Source organism: Falco naumanni, chromosome Z, assembly GCF_017639655.2.
Source record: "Falco naumanni isolate bFalNau1 chromosome Z, bFalNau1.pat, whole genome shotgun sequence".
Lineage (NCBI taxonomy): Eukaryota > Metazoa > Chordata > Aves > Falconiformes > Falconidae > Falco > Falco naumanni.
Genome location: NC_054080.1, coordinates 33,706,765 through 33,726,848, shown reverse-complemented (window position 1 = coordinate 33,726,848; position 20,084 = coordinate 33,706,765). Strand labels below are relative to the sequence as shown.

Sequence of the window (20,084 nt, the reverse complement as noted above, 5' to 3'; positions counted from 1 at the left end):
CCTAAAACCTTTCAGACTCCTTCATAAAACCACAGTATGCAATTTCATGGTCTTCCAAGCACCTGTGTTTTCATTATGTGTTTGTTTCTTCTTACATCTTATTGACATAATTATTGGATTATAAGTTCAGCCCACTGTAATCTAACTTAATAGAAGTAAAGGAATGTAATAGGGAAGATAGTTGAGACCAACCAGTGTCCGAATGCTTAGGCACAGGTGATTCAAGTGGATTGGTATTGTTGGTTTTAGTAAGCAATAGCACAAAATCCTTCAAAGGACAGGAATAATTCGCTGGATTAAGTTTCCATACAGGACATCTTCACCAGTTGGAGACCCAAAAAGCTGACTGACCACAGCAATTATTGTACTGTCCTTTTAATTCTCAGAGTAAGGTAACTTAGTTGCTTAAGCTGGCAGTTTCTTGTAGCAGGCTTCCGTATTACCTTCCAGTCCAATTTTGTCATAAATGGTCATCAATAATGTGCCAACTTTTAACATAAACCTGGAGAGCCCTTAATAAACACAATTTAGAGGAAATGCTTTGTTTCCTTAGAATTCTAGGTTTTAACCAGAAAACCAGTAAAAAACTTAGAACTTCTAATCACTTTTCCTTGACCCCCCAAAAAAATTCATGCAAAAGATGTCACCATTGGCCACTAATTCCTTCTAATCACTTTTACTTAACGTAAGTGGATCATCTGTTTATCCTGCCTACCCTGGACAGTCCTTTCCTGATACGCTGCTGCTAGATGTGATAAAATGCATGCTAAGAAACAGCAGTTTTAAGGTATTTTGTATTTGGGGTGCAAGCCATTGCTAAGGGAAGTTTGCTACTATGTAGGTCCATAACTGTAAACAGAAGACATACCTTTCCTAGAAACAGCATAAAATCCCCAACTGTGTTTATGGCAGCCACTCGCAAAGCATTTTCCACTAGAATAACAAAGGCATCTTTTGCTGAGGTGCAGAAGTTGGTGCTGTTGATAGCTGTGGCTGTATATGCATTCTGGGAAAAGGAGATTGAAGATTTACTCATGGAATGATCAGGTATTTTGAGGAGGGGGCAGGGAAGGAGAAGGGAAAGATACAGTTTCTGAATAAGTCACGTAAGTCATATGATGTTATTGAACAAACATTCCCTTGAGAGTTGTTGAATCAAGCAGGATGTACCAGTAGACAGAAGACAACTACATGAGGTAGAGAATTACTATTCTTCTCCTCTCTTGCTCATCATTTATGCATTAACAAGTTTATTCCAAAAAAACTAATTAAACAGAATTTGCAATTTCTCTGCAGGAGGAGGTGAGCAGTGGCATAACTACCACAATTAAGTAGTGAGCAAAAATATTCTGGAAATACAAAAGAGTTGGAGTCATGTAAGTCCACCAAAATAATTTCTAGATACTTCTCTAGACTGCATTCAAGATTAGCCAGGAAAATTTCCAAGGACTACACTAGGGTTTTTTTAAATGTTGCTTCAGATTTTATTTTCTATATTTCCACAAGCAAAAAAATGAAAACTGTGAAAAAAGATATTACAGAGATATTTATAGATGTACTTAACAGAGGTAGAACCACAGGCCAATAAAACCTCTTTTACAAAGGGGTCTGACCAGCCAGTGTGTCACAACTTGCAACTCTTATCCACTTTGCAGATGATGACGACAATTTGATGTTATGTACAGCTGTTCATTTTGTGTACAAAAGTTTCACTCTCTTTTCATAGCAAACATATACTGAAACTCAGATGTACTTTGACAGAGTGAACATAAGAGGGAACATCTCCAACCGCTAAATAATTATTATAAAGTTGAGTTATCATGCTCACAAAGTTTTTCACCTTTGCAATGTAAACAAAGACTAATGTAGTGATTTGCAGTGTAATTTCATTAATAGAGATGAGACTGAAGTGCAGTCACTCAAGTTCAGCTCCTATCAAAGTATGATACATTATATGTCAGTCTCAGAATGCATTCTGGGAAAATATGTATTATCAGCCATGATATAAAACTTGGATTTTGAAAATCTTACCTGATTTAAGTACGTCAGGCACTTTTCTAGACACCAAAGGCAGCAGATGCAGGCTTTAAGCATACAGCGAGCACAAGCATTTTCCTAGGAAAGCACAGAATGTGGGAAAACAAAGAAAAAAACCAACAGATCTTAAGAAAATATTCCTTTGTGTTTCAGTAACCGATACTTAGCTTGTAACTCACAGTCCTTTAAAGGCCAAACATTATGAGAATCATAGAATGGTTTGGGTTGGAAGGGATCTTGAAACATCACCTAGTTCCAATGCCCCTGCCATGGGCAAGGTAGACCAGGCTGCTCAAAACACCACCCAACCTGGCCTTGAACACTCCCATGGATGGGGCATCCTCAGCTTCTCTGGGCAATCTGTTCCAGTGCCTCACCACCCTCATAGTGAAGAATTTCTTCCTCGTATCTATTTATTCCAAAACAAAGACTTCAGCCTCCCATACAGATTAAATTAATGTGTAAATACATCAGGCCTTGAGTATCAGTAAGAAAATGGAATCTATTTCTCTTACTTTTCCTTTTAGTTGTGTATGAATATATATCAGAATCATTCGTGGTATCTTCACTAGTGTGATAATGAAAGACCCCTTTGCTACTGTTCCTAGGTGGTAACAAACAAGGCGATTAACAGATGCCAGAATAGGAGTAAATGGCAGATTCCTTTTCTCCCTGTTAGAAAGAGAAAAAGAATAAACTAGAATGATCAGTCTGTATGCAACATCATCTAGAAGCACCACATATTCTCAAGAAAACAACGTGCAAAAGGAATGTATTATCCTCATACTAGCCTCCAGGGCATACTGTTCAGTCCACACTGACATCCTGTGCAAGTCACAGCTTTGGCTCTGATGCAGTAATAGGAATAGGATAAGGACTCAGTGAGTCTTAAGGGTAGTTGTACTAGCAGTTGGCTGTATTACTGCTATCACCTATTAGCAATTGCTATAAAAGTACATTTGATGACATGCAATTCAAAACCTTCAAAAAAGTGAGAAACAACGCTAATACTTTTTTAGCTGGCATATTGATAAACTTGTGTTCCCCTTCTCTCCTGTTCTGTCAGTCTCTGTGGAGACTTTAGAGGACATTACTAATTGTAATTAAGTAAATTCTTTTCTCAGATGTTTAACATTTCTGATTGAGCAATTACTATACCCTCAAGGAACCAAGTACCTTAAAATAAGCTATTTTATTGCAGCATGGCTAGAATATTTTTGATCTATCAGATGAATACTCTTTCAGAGTTTTGAACTTAATTTTCTTTTACTTAAAGTAAATTTTAAGCAATCTTAATTTCAGAAAAGTTTTAAATACAAGACTAAACCCCCAAAGCTAAGTTCACTATTTTGAAAGCAGTTTCATATCTCTGTAAAACAAAGTTCTTGAAAGTTGGCAAAACCATTGTTTAATAATTAGTATTGCCTTCTTGAACAGGCAGCAGATACATGCAGAATAGTCAGTGTAAGGTATGCCCTGATACACAATTCAGTACACAAATAAAGCAATGAAATATGCAGGTTTAATGTTCATATATTTTGTAGTCACTTTTTTTTGTACATGAACTTGTCAGAATCTGTATGTCAATGATAAAGCTAATGCCACCTTAAGCAACCTAGTCTAAGATAGATTAATGAAGCCCTGTAAATAATTTAAAGGTCACTGTTTTGCAATTAAAGTAATAATCAATTGCTTTCAATATTTTTTAATCTCTACCGAGCTTATCAGCATTAATTATTAGCATCACAGATGACCTTTTAGGTGCATCCTGGTTTGCAAACCACCATCCATGAGCATACAATGTGCACAGGTTACAAGGCAAACAAGAATTCAAATCCTAAATATCAAGAATACCATTTGTAACCAGCAAACCAGATTATTTTAGGACATGACATGATTTAAGAAGAGTCAATACAATTCAACTTCTTTCCAGCTTCCAGGATGGAAGCAAGTATTCTCCCCAAAAGCTCTGTCCCTCATTGTTTCTGCTAAATCCATTTCTAGGCTGCTCACAGTAGAGCTAAGTTGTTCATACCTTGTAAAATAGTATGTCACAACAGCCCCTGCTACTGTCATCTGCTGACAGGCTAGGATAAACTCGCTGATCCAGATGAGTCCCACTACATGATACCACCACATGTATTTCAAAGGACCCAGCATCCGAAATTCAACAAATCCTTCTTCATTTGGGACAGGACTACCTAGAAATATATAAGGGTAAAAAAAGGTAATGGTGCCTCCATCAACTCAGAAAGAAGCCAGCATATGGTATTAGCAGTTCATAACCAGCTACAGCAGAATCCTTCTAGCTTCTACTAATAGTTCTAAATGTCATGTTTAGGAAGACTATAAGAAGATACAGCTTTTGAGACAATCAGCATAATGGCATTTGAAAAAAGCTCTTAAAAATATTCTGAGCATACAAAAAATCCTGCAACACTTCTAATTTTTAGCCACATGGTGAAAATTTCCAAAATTAACCACCTCCAAGTAGCAAAAATTCTTACAGTTAAACATAATAGAAGCTTGTCTCAATCATCCTCAATTTCAGTCTGCTGTTCTGTTGATATTATTCATATATTAAGGAACAATATTAAACTTCGTAGCTCCTTATATCTAGATGTTAACATCAACAATCGCTTTTGATTTCCTAATGGTAAGTCTTTGTGCATGTATTTCAACCATATTTGTAGCTTTAAAGGAACAGATATTTTACAAACATAAGGAGCAGCTTTAGAATTCTAAATTTATTATTTCATACATTCAGAAATCCATTGACTGTCTAATGTGAATAGTGATATCATGTATTGAGACTGACAGCACATGTCAGAACCCTCCTCAGATAAGCTCTGTTTCAATGCATTAACTCACATTGAGATGTTCTGTCTTACACAATTATGTGAACGGCTGAGATTCAGAAAAATACTGAAAGTAGCATGTGGATAAAATGCTTACCTCAAAAAACACTGTTTTGAATTAGCGTTGATAGCGCCTTCTCCACCTTCTTAGCTATGCTTTTATGCTTATATAAAAAATTAGTCTTTTCTTTTGAAGCAATTGAACTATTGAAATCATTTTGGTTTCAGTGAACAAGCTCTTCGTGAGTGTAGGCTTCTTCTCATACACAGATAACGTAAACTTTTTCACTTGTGGTTTGGATTGAAAAGATCTGGCCCCATTTGCATAAAGATTTTTGTTTAACTGATACAAGTGAGGATACTGAGTGCATATAAAGCTACAAGCATAAAATAGTCTTTGCAGAATCAAGGCCAGTTGAAGAGTGCTGTCAGTAAAATACAGTATCAGACTAAATTCTGCTACAAATTTAGTCCCTATGCGGTGGTCTTTAGCTCACAGAGTAAAGCACAGGACTGAGACTTAACTCACTTTCAGAGGCGAACATTATATGAACATAGCACAGCATGTAATGAAAACTTGAAGTTTCAACAGTAATGAGAACAAGAACACATGAATTCTATTACCTCCATCCCTCACCAAGAATTCAGGCTATGAAATAAAAAATACTGATCTTATATTATCCTGAAATAGCTGTGACCTGAAACACTGTTACTTCTGGATCAGCAGAAAACAATAAATTTCAAATACTAAGGTTTTAATAATGAATGATGGTCTCCACTGCCTACTGCAAAATAGCACAGATATCTCCCATTTTAAAAAGCAGTTGCTAGGTTTCTCTGCTGAAGTAACTAAGATTTGGACCTATAGGACTGACTAATTCTAGAAGCTCTTGTCAGACCCTGAACACAAACAAAACTCTCACCTTCCACGCTCTTCACAGCGGGTAGAAATTAGAGAGTACAGTGGCTGCTTTCAGAATGCGGTGTACTAATAGCAGAAAAATCTCCCTAATAGATCTGGAAAATGCTGGAATAATACTGGACACCTAAGTTATGAACAACTGAAAACTACTTCAGTATATTTACATTTGGGTAGATGGTAATTGTGTGCAACAGTTCTTACATTACCATGTCTTCATCTGCGTGGACACTCACTACAATTACTTTATGAGATCAGCTGCAAGATTAGACTGGTTTTAACCTGTTTCTGTAAAATTAGAGGGAATTATTTGAAAAACTGTTACATCAGACCTATTAATGGAATCTTGTGGTCTGCAAAATATCAACTTGCATTAAACCAAAAAGCTGGCCTAAGGCACAAATTAACGTACTGGGATTGCAGACTCAAACACTACTTCCCTGAAACAAATGTTCTGAAGTCACTGAAGCAGACAAGCACAGAAGCGTAACATGTGGGTTTTTTTCGAGAGGTTCCCACATGCTTTTTAACTAACTCTGCCTGAAACCAAACCAAAATAAAAGTGCAATTTATTTAGAATAAGCCTGGTAGCTGCTTACCTGTAGTACCAAGGAAAAGCAGGACTGTGATCCAGTATGTCCAGAAGAGGATAAGCACAAAGAATGTCCAAAACGGCTGGAAGACTAGCAGTGGCAGGTGAATGAAGACCTTGCCAGCCACATGGAACAAGGCAATGGTGAGAGCTACTCGTTTACGCATAATTAACATTATCAAGAACAAGATAACCTAGCGGGAGAAGTTTACAAATCACATTTCAGAGAACTGAAAACTAAGCAAGACATCATTTTGCACAGCTAGGATATTCAAAAACAGGAAATTAACACATGCTCTATCTATATGACCACAAGACCAAAATGTAAAACCTGTATCAGCTTCCTCTGGTGATAAATTATTTTCCAAATTATACTTTTGGGGAACTCTAATCTCATAATAATGTATCTGGAATCATCACCAGCCTCAGGCTGATGAAATTAGACCAGATTCTATCCTCAATTATATTTTACAAACCAGTGAAATCAGCATGATGTAACAAAGAATACAATTTAACATTTGTATTTGAGCATGGTGTGGTGGTCTTGTGGCATAAGTTAGTCAAACATTGTCAATTTTTAGTAGTAAAGTCCGCTTCAAAATGAATAGCAAGGCCTAAAGAAGAGGAATTGGTTCAATAATCAGTTCACAATGATCCTTCTGTAAATGGAAAAAGTTTGGGAACAACCCATTTCAGAAGCAGGAATAGTCTTAGGACTTGCAAATAAACAGAAATTACAAAATATCTCTGAAATGAGAACCTAAGAAAAATCTCGTAAGTGAAATTGGATTAGAAGTCCAATATTCCACCTATTCTTGGAAGTCCCTGTGGACACTTTACAGTAGAGGAAAGTAGCTGCAGGGTTAGGAACTCTCTCCTGACTCAAAACCAGATATTAGAAAACAATACCTGGAACTAAAAAAACCCCAAACATATGTATCACTGCAACAGAGCTTGCAATAGAAACAAATTCTTCAAAACTGCGTGCAATATAAACCTTTCAGCTGAATAAAAAAATAGAGACCACCAGGAAGACACAATAAGAAAATAATAGTCATTAACAAAGCATACCGTGAAGACTGTCGCTGAAATGGCATAGATCAGGAGAGCCTGAAGATTGTCTTTGGCTATTTGAGTCTCAACAGCACTGGCAGATACTCGTTGCTTAGCATAGAGCCACCACAGGACTCCTGTGCCACCTGTGTTTTAGAGAAAAAAAAAAAAAAGGATAAATGAAAAATGTTCCTTCTATATGATACAGTCACACTACCTAGTATGAAAGAAGCTATAATCAGTTTCTTCTTTTTAAGTCTAGTGTGGCAGAGAATACTCAAGGGCACTGATGCCCAAGCCAACAGGAACTTCATATGACAGAGAAGTGCTTAGTTCTCCTCTGTTGCCCTCTTCTCAAGTGGATATACTCTTTCCCCAGTATCACCCACTACAACCACTTTAGACAACTTGAAGCTCTCTGACCCTGTGTTTTAGGGTGAAGCGCATGAAATAACTGGTTTGTGGGGAGCCCTAAAAATGAAGATCACAGCTCCTATTATACAGATAATAGAGGTACAAAATAAAAAATGAGGTTATACGGTAGGATGTATGTATATATGTGTATAATAAAGTTGTGCGTAAGAATTTGGTAGGAGGAACAGAGAGAGACTTTTGGATGAGGATGCAAAATAACAAGAGGAACGAAAGAAGGAGTCTCCACTCCCGAGAAGACTAACTGAAAAGAGTAGAAACAGTCCTGATGCTGAAAACAGCATCTCAGGTTAATGGCACACAGCTACACCTGCATCAGACAATGTCTTTTGGGCACTGGAAAAAACATCAGTGAAAGGCACAGGAGGCCACTATAACGTGAGGTACTTTCCAAAATCCTACCCATAGGGCCAGAATATCATACTCCTATTCTAGCTACCTTTCCAAGGTAGAACTTTTCTTAAACACAAGACTCCAGCCCCTCAGGGAGATAACCTCTTCTCTCCGATAAATTTTTTTTTCCTCTTTTGAGTATCCCTCTTGTTATTTCTGAATCAGCTGCATAAGCTTATCTGGAGATCACAAGTCTTTACTGAAGGTACTCTGTTCAGGTCTAAAATGGATGATGCTCTTTCAGGGTCTCCTAAACAAACAGTGAATAAACAATAAGCAGTATGTCTCACAAATGATATGTTCTTATTCAGGCTGTGTAATGGATGCAATTTTTTAGAACATAACAATGGATGGCAATAAGACAAGTCATTCAACTCTTTAACTCAACATAGTTGCTCAGCTTGTAAAGAAAATGGAAAACATGGGGAAAAAATCAATTTTTTTCATTTTCTGTGGTCACAGATCATGAGATCAGTAAACAGAAAACCAAAATGATCCTGAAAAAAACAGATGGACTGCTGGTTTTTTTCCATAGTGCTTCATAATTTGATAGTATTCTATTTTTGTTCCTTCGATACGGTCATCTGCCCATATATTTTGGCTTAGTGTGGCAATGTATTTGGAAGAAAAGGGACACCTGGCCTACCAAAAGTCACTCTTGCTTTAGCAGCTTGATATAATTAAAAGCTTTATCTGCTCAGCAAGGCTGCAAGGTTGTGTGAGTAAGACACCTCGAACCAAGAAAACAGGATTATTTGGTAGTTAAGCAGGCAGAAAAACAGGAGCTGAGCTGGGAACTGATGACTGCAAGCATGTCAACAATTTTAATGATGAGACTAACCACTTGTATGCTCTTAACCAATTAGTATCTGTATAGCAGCACGTGAATAGTGTATGAAACCAACAGAATTAAAGTGTGACATGTGTATGAATATTAAAATTGTATATAAGCTTGCAGACACTTAAGTAAAGTGGCTTCAACTAGTATCATATTGATAGGTCGTTGAGTCTGTGATTTTGCTCCTGCAGCTTAGCTACTGAGTAACAATAACAGAAAAATTTAGTTTTACGGATGTGAAAAGATAACATGATGAAGTAAGGGTATTTTCATCCAAGCTACATCATTTTGGATGAGACATTCTTTGGCCATTCCCAAGATGGCATGGCTGGCTGCATTTCACACATGACCTAGGTCATGCAGGACTTTCTGAGTCATGTGGAAATACAAGGACTTAATTAGAAATGCTAGAAAAGCACCTTTGCTTCCCCTCCTCAAGAACAGGTCTTAAATACACCCACAGAGCTACCTGGAGAGCTGAAGGGGCTGACTAACATGTCAGGGTCATACAGACACATCTACATCCTGAGGTCTCCTGGAGCTGCATAACCAGTAATTTACCATTTGATTCCTGCATGCTCAAGTATGCCAGAGTCTGCCAGAGTCGGACATGCCTGGAAGGCAGCTTAAGAAATAGGCAAGTTTTAAGGTTGTGCTGCAAGTGCTGTGAAGAATATCCCTTATTGCCTACATGGGCTCTAGTGAGCTAGGCTGACAGGAAGCTGACCAGACGAGCAGAGCATGCAGCAAATCTCAGAGGAGCAACATACACTCCGGGAGAGGACCGCAATTACAAAGGTGGCATTTTTGATGTTATGTTTTGCAAGGGACTCAAAGGAAAGCTGAAAGGAAATGCATGGTCCATGATCTGCGCAGGATGTAGCTGGCATGAGGACATGGAGCCAAAGATTAGAACTGGGCTCTCAAAAACTGGGAAACAAACAAGACTTACCAAGTGATCCCAGAATGACAAGAATTGTTAAAATCCAGACAAGTACTCTTGAAATGTACCTGATTATAACCATCAAAATCATGGACAACACTGGAAAAGAAGACAAATAAAATAAGCAGAGCAATTATTTCAATTAGAAATAGTCTTCCTAATTTTCCACTGCACTGAGATAGCTGCCTTCCAACAGAATTTTTAGACATGAGATTTCTTTTCTGAGGCTTATGAACTCACTGCACAGACAGTTAAGGAAATTAGCCACCTCTATGTTTCTGCTTTGATACTGTTGATTAAAACAAAAGGAGCATAAATACATTTACATGGTACATTAAATACAAGACATAATGCATACATACAGACAGAGATGTATTTAGACAATGACAAAACAGACAGCAAGACATGATAGTACTCCAAGTCTGGTAACATGAGCACACTTCCTGAGGAACAGGGCAGAATTCGCACTCAAATACACTTGTCAAACAAGTGCAGATAATGTAACACCTGTGTATTCCAAAAAGTCATGCCAGTAAAAAGTAAAACAACTATGACTACTTTCAACTTTCAAAGCAAGTTCTTTAACAAGCTGTGTTCATACAGTTCGACTGTCAGGAACTGCATGTTAAAAAGTCCTCTACAATCTCAGCCAATTAAGATTTAATGAGCGGTATGTTTAAGTACAGGCACTTATTTTTGCATATACATATCATGTACATCATGAAAGCCACTGGAACCTGGCTTTCTGAATCACAGTGTCTTACCCACTGTTTAAAAATAAATTAAATTTGTTTTACAAAGGTATGAAAAATATTTTTTAAATTAACTGTATCTAAAGCTCTACTAACTTCTGACTAATTAAACAGTAGCACTGCTAATCAGCCACTTGTTCAGATTTGGAACAGTATCTACTGTTATTATCAAATACTGCAGCTGTCAAGACAGAAGACTAAACAGCTTTCCAGTTATAATTGAAAAGATACTCAATGGCCTTGTGTGGTTGTTTTGTAGTTTTTTTTAATGGTATCTAGTATCTTCTTTTTTTTATTTTTTTTTATACACAAAGGCAGATAGAAAACAACTTCTTTATCAGGTACAGCTTTGCAGTATTTATTTCTAAACCACACATGGCTCATTTACATGGCTAGTATCTGGGGCCTCCAATTTCAGGATTTCAGATTTCATACTTGGTAGGAGTAAAACAGACTCATTAGGAAAGTAATTTCTGTAAGTGAGTAGTATTCCACCTTAACTCAGAAGACTTTGTTAAAACAGCATTTCAGTCTAGTGATATGTGTCACTCTAGACCAGGGGTCCTCACACTTTTTAACCAGGGGCCGGCGCGGATGCAGTGGCAGGCAGCTGTCTGCGGCTGCTTGGTTTCCCCCCCAACCCCCGGCGGGGGGGGGGCAGGGAGGTCTGTAAATACCGGGGGCCGGATTGAGGACCCTGGGGGGCTGTATCCAGCCCGCGGGCCGTAGTTTGAGGACCCCTGCTCTACAGGCTAGAGGCATCTCAACTGTAGAAACAATTCAGCACCTCCATACTGCTGTGAATTTCCAGCTCTTTAGGCAAGGCTGAGATTTTCAAAGACATGAAGTTTTTCATTGCAGGGGAAGAGGAAGAAGCAGGTAACATACAATACAACAAATGGGCACCTAAGTTTCTCATTTTCCCTCTGAAAGTTCTCATATCCCTGCACAAATACGTTAAATGAAACAAACTAAAACACCTACATTCTGGACGAGTGTGCATTTCTCACCCTGTCCTTTTTATTTGGAAAGGGTTTATGTGAACTTCAGTTGGCAGAAGATTAGTATTAGAAATGGGAAAAGGGGGATATTATAACAAAAATCAGGAGAATCGGGAGGCTCTGTTAAGTACACAAAAAACAATGTTGGCTAATCAACATCCACACATCTCATAATCAGTGGAAGAGGAGAAAAAACAGGAAAGCATATGTATATTGCTTCTGAGTAAGTTACCCAGCTGTCAAATAAAATTTAAAAAAAGCATTCTGAACCATTTTCTAAGGGCTCATTGCTATCATACAAATTTTTTGCTCATATTGTGGTTAGAGGGTGTTAAACAATCTCCTAATGCAGTACTAAGAAATAGCTAGTAATGAGAAAAACAATTACCTAGTGATAACAAGCAAAGTCCCATTATAATCTCTTTGCTGGTCATAACTCCACTAATCAGCCTGTGTAAGACACTACTGTCACTGACAAAGGTGATCAGGGCCTCTGCAAACTTGGCATAGCAGGAAATGTTCACAGGAGCACAGCGATGGAAGAATGGAATAGGTGCACTGGTGACACAAGAAAAAAAAAATCAGAAAAAAAAATTACTCCTACTTAATATAAATGCCACATAAACACACAAATGAAAGGTGAATAGATGCAACCATTCCACCCTCATAACATCATAACCAGAAACCATGTGTTGAATGCACAAGTGCTGCTGGAATGAGAATGATCATAATGGGAAGTGATGCAATTCTTACAAGTATTCAACCCTGTGAGACTGGATTGCACAGTCCAATAGGAAATTATCACCCTCCCACTCTTAAATGGCAAGGCTCTGAAAATACATGTTCCTATTTCCACTTAAGCATCTCTCATTCAAGCGTCAGGTGAAACAGTGCCTTTCACTCATGCTGGAATGGTATACTGGTCCATATTTGCAGCAAAAGAAATCACAGAATGACAATACTCTTCTGGCAAGCATACATTTCAAGCTAAAAGACATGAGCACTGACTACTACTGCCAAGCAAAACCAATGTATTTATTCTTAAGTCTTTCCCCATACTAAACTTGCTACTGTATTGAGGATTACAATCACAATGTTTACTTTAATTAACTTTGTTAAAATTATGCACTACATTCTTCCCAAAAGATGCAAATATACCTCTAATGTTTCATTATTCCTGAACTGTTTTGGAAGCATCCTCCCCCAAAATACTGGCATTGTGTATTAACCTTTGCAAAATACTCAGCAGAACCTGTTATCAAGTTCATCAGAAGATACAAGAGAGAAAAAATTTCACTTTAAAAGTGGGCAATTTTGTTTTCCAAATGTTTCCCATTAAGTAGTTGCCTTTCTTGCTTATAAACTATGTCAGATCTCAAAGTGGCCTATTACATCTTTTTGATCAATCTTCCCAATTACACTTCAGACATATGTCCCATAATTACATACTCCCTCCTGTAACTGGATCCAATGAAAGAAATGTCTTTCGTATTAAGTCAGTTTTTTCTTCTAACCTCTCTATTTGCTTTACCCTGTCCAATCTTCCTTACTTAAAGATTCCAGTGGACTGTAGCAGCAATACACATAATCTTTTGCAGTTTGCCCATTTCAGCAATGACCTATAAACAGCAATTTTCTGTACTCAGTAACTATTTGTTAAGGCCACGCCTTTCCAGAATTTTGTCATTTTAAACATGGAGTAAGTAAACCAGCTGCCTTAAACACATTCTTTTTGCGCATTGTTTTTTTGGAAAAAAAGACAACATGCTGAGAAGCATTAGTATGTAATTATTCTGTACAGAATTCAGGAGAAATTATGATCACCTGCCATACCTAGGTAATTAGTCCTAGGTGTTTGTTTGAAGTGACTGATGATTGTAAATTATATGGTTTTAAACTTACTGTGCTGAATAGCTAAATGCATTTGGAGATGCTCATATTGATGGTCTGCTTTTGGGTAGTAATGAAGACAGCAGTTAGGCACAGCAAAGTAACCACGAATTAGTCACAGTTGTTAAAAAAACCAAGTTAAACTCGTAATGATGGCTGCCCTATTTAAAAGATGGCCTGGGTATCCTTTCAGCCTCTTACAACATACCCTATTTTGGAACACGCAGCATACTGCGGTTCACTGTACCCAGTAATACTGGAAAAAATTGAAATTTGAGAGGTTTATTTAATTGTTAACTGCTCCAACTTTGCAGAAAGCCTAGGGAGTTTATTAGTTGCCAATACCAGTAGCAAAGATCAAATTTTCAGCTGGGAGTAGGCAAAGGACTGTCATTCCTGCACTGAAATACAGAAATAGCCATTTTGAAAAGTGGAACTAATGGGATTAAAATACTGTGCCAAAATACATCCCAACAGAGGAAAACATGCTTTTTGCATACTAGAGTTTATACTACTCATCTGACGTCCCTTAATCTATACCAATTTCACTACACATTTAAGTTATCTATTTTCATGTGTAGTAGTTAATTTCTAGCTTGTTGTAATTAATTAAAAAATGAGGTTATTGGTTCCTACAAGGTTTCTTGAGTAAATGAGACTCCTGAGAATCCACTTTTTGAGATCCACTGCTGTTTCTGTGGTTCTGACTGAACAACTATGCAAGGTAAAGTGTCTTGTTCAACAAAAAAATGCAATAATGGATCTACTCTGCGACCTGTGCTATTTTATATGGCCTCTTGATTATAACTTGGTATATTACATACCGAAATGGAATTACAAATTTCTGAGAATCATGAAGAAGAGTGAATAAAGTTCAAGCCAGCAAATGGCAGTGTTAAAAACGTATATAATGTAATATTCAAATGAAATTTAGAGACCCATCTGATTGTTCAAGTACTAGTTTTCAGAGGAAAGCTTTTTTCCTCTCACTGCTACACCTGGACACATACAGCAACCCGTGTCTGAGGAGCCTGGTTGGAATGCCACTGCTGGCAGCTCTTTATAACCTCTACAGGGCAGCCCCTTGGCACAGCTCGGCACAGCTAAACACTGCAGGGAAAAGGCAGACAGGTTTTCATCTAGGACATGCTAACAGCAAAGTTATGCTTTACTGAGGCTGAGGTATGCTAGGCATGGTTTCTGGAAGAAAAGTGTACCACTGGCTGCATTGCCAGGCTGCACTGCTAAGTCAAAGCTGGACAGAATGCCTTGAAGCTGGAGAATCAAGAGTCAATTGAGAATTGGAACCTCAATTGGAAGGTGTGAAGAAGCCCGGTCATCCAACAGAAAACATCAAGGGACAGTCCTCACAGAATACGTTACCTCCATCTGATGGGAATCAGATGGCTGATACCTCTTGACAGATCATATCTGAGAACAGGAGTGTTAAGTTCTCCCTGAATGCCCCAGCCTACACGGCACTGGGTTTTCGTTTGTCTCCAGAGGATTTCATTTCCCCTCCAAATTACAATAATTTACTCAAATAATTTAACTATAAAAATCTGAAAACCAGAGTGGTTTATAGATGCAATGTTGGCCTTTTTTGCCTTAGGGCATTAAGTTCAGACTCCTAGATCTCAAAAATATTCAAACACATTTTATGTTGTATTCATACCAAATAAAAAAGTGGAAATAGCTCACCTACACAATAGCTTTTCAAAAATAACGAGGTAGTTTTTGTGAGGGATCTACATAGTGTCGTTAGAGCTCTGACACATTGTTCTATCCTTTTCTTTTCTTATTAAGCTGTATTTATTCAGACTGAATGACATGGGAGCACACAGTGAGAAAAGTCAATATAATTCTGGCAAAATTTAAGACTGTCAAGCCTTTTCAGTACGCAAGCTGGCACTGAAATTTTCATTTGTTTTTGTATTACAGCTGTAACAGCTGGTTAACTGCACAGAATATTAATCTGCAGTGGGGAAAAGTAAAAAAAAAATTAATATTCTAGCTGCTACTTATTGTCACTACAATAATTCACTGGAGAGACTACCATGCAAACAAGAAAAACTTAAAAATCAGAGTTTTAGAACTGATATAATACATTTAATAAAAACGTAACAGAAAACTGTGCATTGGAAAAGACTCTGCAGTTACCACCCACTACTGAATATGTTTGAGAAGCTAAACTGAGAAGAGAGAATGTGATTCTTCTTGAGCGAGTGGAATTACTGAGAAAAGGGTGTGCACCACAGCAAACACATCACATTTCTCAGCCATGCTCATCTCCAGTTCTAGCCAGCACAGCTAGCAAGAGTTTCTGGAGCTAAGAACTTTTCTATCCTACTTCACAAAAAGCAGTCTAATATAGTATTTTAAACAATAAACCCCAAATCAATCTGTTTATAAAACAAGAGCCCTCTTTTTGGTACTTGCCCACCCTCATATTAGCCATTTGGGAACTGAAAGAATAAAAAATGAAGCCATTTGCTAAATCTGACTGGCTAAAGTAAGGTGTAAGAAGTGAACACTGCAGAGAGCTGCATGTCAATATATCCCTTTTCCTCCCAAAGATCTAAAGTGCTCCATAATAGTGTCTGATCTGCATTACTGATATATTGCTGAAGGCAATAAAACAGCTGATACTCAGCACAGTGTCAGTTACATGAAGAAGAAGAGAACTTGAAGGTACCAGCTCAATAGTCTGAGTAACACATGCATGGATAGTTTGGATTTTTCTTTAAGAGCTGCTTTCAGAGTCTTTTAAAAACATGTGGAAATAATACACTAAAACATCCAGTTGTAAGACAGAATAAATCTGTGCTGCATATTTTCTACAGAACTGTCACAAACAAATCTCTGCTCCCTCTACCCCCAGTCAGGCAAGATGTTAATATTACCTCTCTGGAACAGGATATTTAGGACATAACTTGGCAGCCCTTGGGTCTGTAGTGTATTCTGATGGCAGTAGTTCATAGCTACACAGAGTGGATCCTGTTGAAAGGAAAAAAAAAGAAAAGACTGATGGGGAAAAAATAAAAACCAAATATTCTTATTCTTTGCAAAAAGCATTAAAATTGATACACATCCTGATTCTGCAGCTCTGCATGTTATTACCACAAAGTTATGCTACAGTTCCTCCTATAACAGAACAGTGAATCAAGCCAAACATAGGCTTCAGTGCAACAGAATGACACTCCATCTAGCTTTGGGTCTTCCAACATTTGTGTATTCCAGCAGAAAAGGCTAATTCACAATGCAGTGTAAAAAAGAACACAAAGCACTTTGAAGTCATCCTCCCCCGCCACTTCACCACACTTTTTTCTCCATTATTTTTAGTGCATGAATATTGCGTAAGACAACATTCATTACAGAAACGTTCAAGTGTTTTTTTAGGGATTTTTTCTGTGTTTTCAAAATACAAATGTTCTATAGACTTCAGAGGGAGAAACAAAGGAACCAAACTGCTGAAGTTAGAAAGTTGGCTGAAAAATAACACAAGCTCTGCATTAGATGTCGAAAACTTCTAACAAAGCTAACTCTCTGCATAAACAAATTGGCAACACAATAAAGATCAAATTGCCTACAACAAAATTAAACTATAATTTAAGGTTTCCTTAGTCCCTGACACTTGCCTAATGGAAGTATGTTACCTAGACAGATATCCTTCCATTTGTCTATAATCAAGATACTGAACATCTGAGCCAATGCTTCTAGAAATATAGCAACGGCCAGACCAGATTGGCGCAGGGGTCCCTCAGAAACTGGAGGAAGAGGTAAGAAAGCCTCCAACAGTACAAGCTGCCTACCCAAAGACGAGTTTCTTCCCAAGCGTGTTTGCTATCAGATTGCTTACTCCCCAGCACAAGCGCACTGGATTTACAGCTTTTCACGTCCTTTTTTCCTATATAATAAACTAAGGACATCTTGATCATCCCTATAAATATTCAATTATTTCCATTATGGAAGTCTCCTCTCCAGAAATACTTCATCAGAAAGAGTTCTATAAAGCGCATCCAGATAACACATACACACTTTTACCCAAATTAAACCAAGACTTCTGATAGACAGCTTTATCTTTGCCTGCGTGACATCAAACAGAAGTATTATTTGTAGATACTGTAGAATATTATTTGCAGAAATCTTGTTTACCATTGCCACATTGCTACCTCTATGAAGAGACATCTTCTATTTACAGACTGAAAGAGAAGACAAAGAGCAGCTGAGCAGGCTATCCCATGCAGTCTCTGGAACACTACTTAAATACCACTTCTACGAATTAGTTTTTTGGGGCCAGGTCCAAAACACCAAATACACCATTGAAGAAAGTTAGATTTCCTGCAAAGAGAAGATATCAGGTAAAATATCTAAACTTCATTTTCAATTATACTGTTTATATGAATCCTTATGCCTCTAATTGCTTATGTGGAAAACATTGTACCAGATAAACAGACATCAGACGAAACCACCTTCCTTACATTGCAGTTGAAGACACAGTGTCTAAAAGTAATTATTACTATTTTTGGACAAAAGGCTCTATAGTGCCACAAATTTTTTTAATCTGTTCTTATAGATACAAAAACTTCTGGATCAAGCACATTTACAAATAATGCCAGAATTTGATGGAGGGGCAGCAGTAGAGATACGCCCATGTTTATCTTAAAAACAGAAGGAAAAAGAAGATTGCAGATATTCACATTTATTTTGCTTTGAATATAGGCTTAAAGCTAAGTTATAAAGATGGTAAATAGCCAGCTGAACATGAGACAGCAGTGTGCCCAGATGGCCAAGGCGGCCAATAGCATCCTGGCTTGTATCCAAAATAGTGTGGCCAGCAGGGCTAGGGAAGTGATCGTCCCCCTATACTCGGCACTGGTGAGGCCACACTGTGAACACTGGTTTTGCACAACAGACATTATAGTGCTGGAGTGTGTCCAGAGAAGGGCAACTAAGCTGATGAAGGGTCTAGAGAACAAGTCTTATGAGGATCAGCTGAGGGATCTGGGGTTGTCAGGGAGGACCTTACTGCTCTATACAACTACCTGAGAGGAGGCTGTAGCAAGGTGGGTGTCGGTCTCTTCTCCCAAGTAACAAGCAACAGGACAAGAGGAAATGGCCTCAAATTGTGCTGGGAACGTTTAAGTTGGATATTAGGAAAAATGTCTTCACCAAAAGGGTTGTCAAGCATTGGAAGAGGCTGCCCAGGGAAGTGTTTGAGTCACCAGCCCTGGAGGCATTTAAGACATGTAGATGTGGTGCTTAGGGCCATGGTTTAATGGTGGACTTGGCAGTGTTAGGTTTATGGTTGGAGTCGGTGATCTTAAAGGTCTTCTCCAACCTAAATTAGGCTATGAGTCTATTCTACGACTCTATGATGAGAACAAGAACTTCTATAGGAAGAAGTGTGTGTGTGTGGGGCTGTATGTGGATAACAGAATTCAGATTCATGACAGAGAATGTTTGGTGCCAGCTTGGTCATTTTGCACTACCAGTGTAGAACTACATTATAATTACCTTATGCAGAGGCCCCCACACCTAAATAAGCTTATGGGGCACGGGTGATCTGTGGATGCCCATGTTCCCTTGTGACTTCTAGCAGTTTGCACAGAAGAGAAAATGGGTATGCAACTTACTATGGCCAAGGAAAAAGGTTCCAGGCTCTTTGCACAAATGTGTATCTGAAGACCTTCTGTTTGGATCACAAATGCAAGCCAAGCAGAAACCAAATCCCAGATCATAAGCCATTCAAGCAGGACTTGTAGACTAAGGTAACCCAACAAACCCCTGGCTGTGGAGGAAACTGGAGACATCTTGCCAGGTCCCTCTGAAACCAAATGGCATGTTCCCTCCTGTCATGCAATGGAGCAGTGGACGGCTCTGGCTGCCACTATTATCTCTTGCCTTGGAACTGCTCTCAGAGCTCCTTTGGATCTCTTCCCTTCAGCTACATACCTCACATAGTGTGCTGCTTTCAACTCCCAGCCAAGCAGAAAAATACTTTCATGGAGCTTGACAGACAAGGGACATAGCCACCCTGCATCTAATGGAGCTACCAGCCCAATAGCTGCAATAATGCCCATGAGATTTATTTGTCTTTTTGTCCTACATAATAAAGCAGAATAAGTTTTTACTATTCCCATATATCTTTCTTCCTTTGAAAACCTTCCAACTTCTCTAATATTTCGTAGGAGTACTAGAACCCAAATGTGAGCTGAAGTAATGTATCACTTTACATCAGACTTAAACCAATTTCTTAACAAAAGAGTCCCTGTGCATCAATAAATAAAAGTTTTAATTTTGTAAGGTAAGAGTCGGAATAATGGATTGCATTCCTAAACCTTCCACCCCATATCAGTTATTCTGGGTTAGTAGA

At 38.1% G+C, this 20,084-nt stretch overlaps 1 protein-coding gene across 3 annotated transcripts in view; it reads right to left on the bottom strand.

Annotated features, from left to right (window-relative positions):
- Window positions 1–20,084, bottom strand: part of SLC44A1 (solute carrier family 44 member 1) — a 68,879-nt gene that overhangs the window by 8,877 nt on the left and 39,918 nt on the right. For 2 of the 3 annotated variants that reach the window (XM_040579970.1, XM_040579972.1), the window contains exons 5-13: window positions 16,612–16,705; window positions 12,207–12,376; window positions 10,075–10,164; window positions 7,478–7,605; window positions 6,414–6,600; window positions 4,073–4,238; window positions 2,553–2,709; window positions 2,032–2,115; window positions 869–1,006 (exon numbers count right to left, since the gene is read on the bottom strand). In XM_040579970.1, the coding sequence (XP_040435904.1) occupies window positions 869–1,006; window positions 2,032–2,115; window positions 2,553–2,709; window positions 4,073–4,238; window positions 6,414–6,600; window positions 7,478–7,605; window positions 10,075–10,164; window positions 12,207–12,376; window positions 16,612–16,705 (1,214 nt within the window). The remainder of the gene's footprint in view (window positions 1–868; window positions 1,007–2,031; window positions 2,116–2,552; window positions 2,710–4,072; window positions 4,239–6,413; window positions 6,601–7,477; window positions 7,606–10,074; window positions 10,165–12,206; window positions 12,377–16,611; window positions 16,706–20,084) is intronic. The other variant, XM_040579971.1, reaches the window with a different exon arrangement.